Source organism: Myzus persicae, unplaced genomic scaffold (assembly GCF_001856785.1).
Source record: "Myzus persicae strain clone G006 unplaced genomic scaffold, MPER_G0061.0, whole genome shotgun sequence".
NCBI lineage: Eukaryota > Metazoa > Arthropoda > Insecta > Hemiptera > Aphididae > Myzus > Myzus persicae.
The window spans coordinates 1-3,063 of record NW_019103883.1 but is presented as its reverse complement, the minus strand read 5'-3'; the positions used below and the strand labels follow the sequence as shown (position 1 = coordinate 3,063).

Sequence of the window (3,063 nt, the reverse complement as noted above, 5' to 3'; positions counted from 1 at the left end):
TAGTTGCTTTCAGTCAGGAAGTTCAGTCCCATTCAGAAGAAACTGATTTGCTTGCAACAGCTATCATTCATATTTATAACAACAATAGTCAACGATACAAATGCCGCGCTGTTTTAGATTCTGGATCACAGCTAAACTTCATTGACCAAAATTTTGCCAAGAAGTTAGGATTAAGCTTTTATCAGAATGATTTCTGCATCACTGGCGTTGGGTCCATGAACTCCTCAGCAAAGTATTTTTCAACAACAATCATATCGTCTCAGCTTGGTCCACATTGCTTCGATGTTACCTTGCACACATTACCAGTCATTGTATCAGCATTACCCACCAAATCGATAAATCAAAGTACTCTGAACATTCCTGATCACATCATAGAAAAGTTGGCGGATCCTCAGTTTGGCGTCCCAGGCACTATCGATATTCTGTTGGGAGCCGATATATTTTTTGGCATACTTGGTCCCGGAAAATGGCCTTTATCAAAGCATTCAGCGTTATACCAAACTGATTTTGGATGGATGATTGCTGGGAAGCTTCCAATTCTGTCACACAACAACACATCATTGACTACACTATCCAGTAGCAGCGCTCCCTCATTATGCACCTCCGTTGCCAATTCAAAACGAATCGAAGAGAACATGGCTGAAAACATGTTCAATTCAACATATACTCAAAATGCTTCTGGAAGGTTCATAGTCAAATTACCCTTTAAGCAAGACCCCTAGTTATCTTGGTGACTCGTGCTCAATGGCTAGAAGAAGATTTTTAAATTTAGAGAAGAAACTAATCAAAAATGCTACATTAGCAAGGAGTTACAAGGCATTCATGGATGAGTATAGGGACTTGGGGCACATGGAATTAGCTGATCATGATTACCGAGGTCCGACATATTATTTACCACATCACGCTGTGTTTAAGATGGATAGCTCGACAACCAAGATTCTAGTAGTATTTGATGGGTCTGCTGCTGCTTCATCCGGTCTATCACTGAACGACATCCTTCTTCGAGGACCAAAGGTGCAGCCAGATTTAATAAAAATTTTATGGCGTTTTTGCATTTATAACATAGTCATCAAAGCGGATATAGCTAAAATGTACCGACAAGTTTTAGTTTCATCAGAGGACTGCAATCTGTAGCGTATATTCTTCCGTACCAGCCCTGATGAAGCCTTGCAAGAGTACAAACTAAACACTGTTACTTATGGTACCAAATCAGCCTCATACTTAGCCACTCGTTGTCTTCATAACATTTCTCCAGATAGTCATGATAGTTCAGTTAAATTTATCCTTGCTCAGAATTTCTATGCTGATGACTTATTAAGTGGAGGAAGATCTGAGGATGAATGTTTTGAAATACATCAACGTTTACAATTAATCTTAAATCAGGTTGGCTTCCCTTTAAAAAAATGGTGTTCCAGTTCTCGTTCGCTCATTAATCGCATACCTGATGCCACCGACGATACAAATTTCATTGTTTAGTTGAATGAGGAAGATATGATAAGCACCCTTGGGTTACTTTGGCAACCAACCACAGACACATTTCATTTTGCTGTTAAAGACTGGTCTGCGCCAACATGCATGACATAACGCAGTTTGTTATCAGACATAAACAGCGTTTATGACCCTATTGGTTTAATCACCCCTGTACTCATAAAAGGCAAGATACTCCTACAACAACTATGGACTTTTAAATTATGTTGGGATGATGCAATTCCCAATGATTTGCAAGTTCGTTGGATTAAATTTTACTCCAGCTTGCAATTACTTACTCAATTAAAAATTCCAAGAAGAGTGATTTCTGGAGATTATATTAAGTTAGAACTTCATGGCTTCTGCGATGCTTCACAAGAGGCGTTCAGTAAATGCGTTTATCTGCGTTTACCACTACTGCAGGCGTTGTTGGTGTAAATCTGTTAACCTCAAAATCTAGGGTAGCTCCAATTCAACATTCAACAATCCCTCGGCTAGAGCTGTGTGGAGCCTTACTTGTAGCAGAGCTGATATCTGAGGTTGAAGCTGAATTGAAGTTATTAAATATTATCATAGCACCCTCAGACGTCTACCTTTGGACGGATTCCACTATTGTTATTTCTTGGATTCGAAGCCAGAATCTGTTTCAAGTTTATGTCTCAAACAGATTGGCTCGTATCCTCGACTTAACCACGTCCAACCAATGGTTTCATGTGCCTACAAATCATAACCCCGCTGACCTCATAACAAGAGGTCTAGATGCTGGCTCAATTTCCTCATCGCAACTATGGTGGATTGGACCAACTTGGTTAAGTAATGAACGTACCGTGTGACCCAGCGTTCCAACTTTACCATCAGAACTCCCTGAGCTTAGGCCAGTAAAATTAATATTAACTACCGTGCAACCATATCCAGCTTGGATATCAAATACCTATTCAAATTGGATGAAACTGTTGAGAATAACAGTATTAGTACAGCGATTCACTGTCAATTGTTTTCCTGTTTCCAGGCGACGAAAACAAAACATAGTTGGTTTCATTCGTAGTGAAATACTTCAATGGGCAAAGCATTTTGGGTTGTTGAAAACTCAAGCTGAAGCCTTCCCTGATGAAATTGCTGCTCTTAAAGTCAGTAAATTAGTCCCACGTCATAGCTGCCTCAAGCAACTGAACCCTTTCATTGATACACTTGGTCTGATTCGTGTGGGTGGTCGTCTCACCAATGCCTCCATTGCGGATTCAAAAAAATTTCCAATTGTAGGTTCTAACCTTTCAAAGGTAAAATTACTTAGTTATTATTTGACTACGATCATTGCAAGCTATTGCACATAGGACCACAGTCATTTTTGGCACATATGAACAATGAATTTTGGCCAATCCGAGGGAGAAGTATAGCAAAACAAACAGTATCCCGGTGTATACAATGTTTCCGTTCCAGGCCCAAATTCATCCCACCGTTCATGGCACCTCTTCCATGAGAACGTGTGACTATCGAACGGCCGCTTTCAAAAGTGGGAGTGGACTACTGTGGACCATTCAACATTTGAAGTGGTTTGCGAAGTGTATCACCGACAAAGGGTTATGTTTGTGTGTTTGT

At 40.1% G+C, this 3,063-nt stretch overlaps 1 protein-coding gene across 1 annotated transcript; it reads left to right on the top strand.

The window, feature by feature from the left end:
• Window positions 1-744: 744 nt before the first annotated feature.
• Window positions 745-2,744, top strand: LOC111035855 (the record flags this gene model as incomplete). Its single annotated transcript, XM_022317648.1, has 6 exons — window positions 745-1,014; window positions 1,135-1,383; window positions 1,477-1,559; window positions 1,611-1,855; window positions 1,933-2,275; window positions 2,477-2,744. Coding segments are annotated over exons 1-6 (1,458 nt in total), but the record flags the coding sequence as incomplete, so codon positions are not given.
• Between the last annotated feature and the right edge of the window lie 319 nt (window positions 2,745-3,063).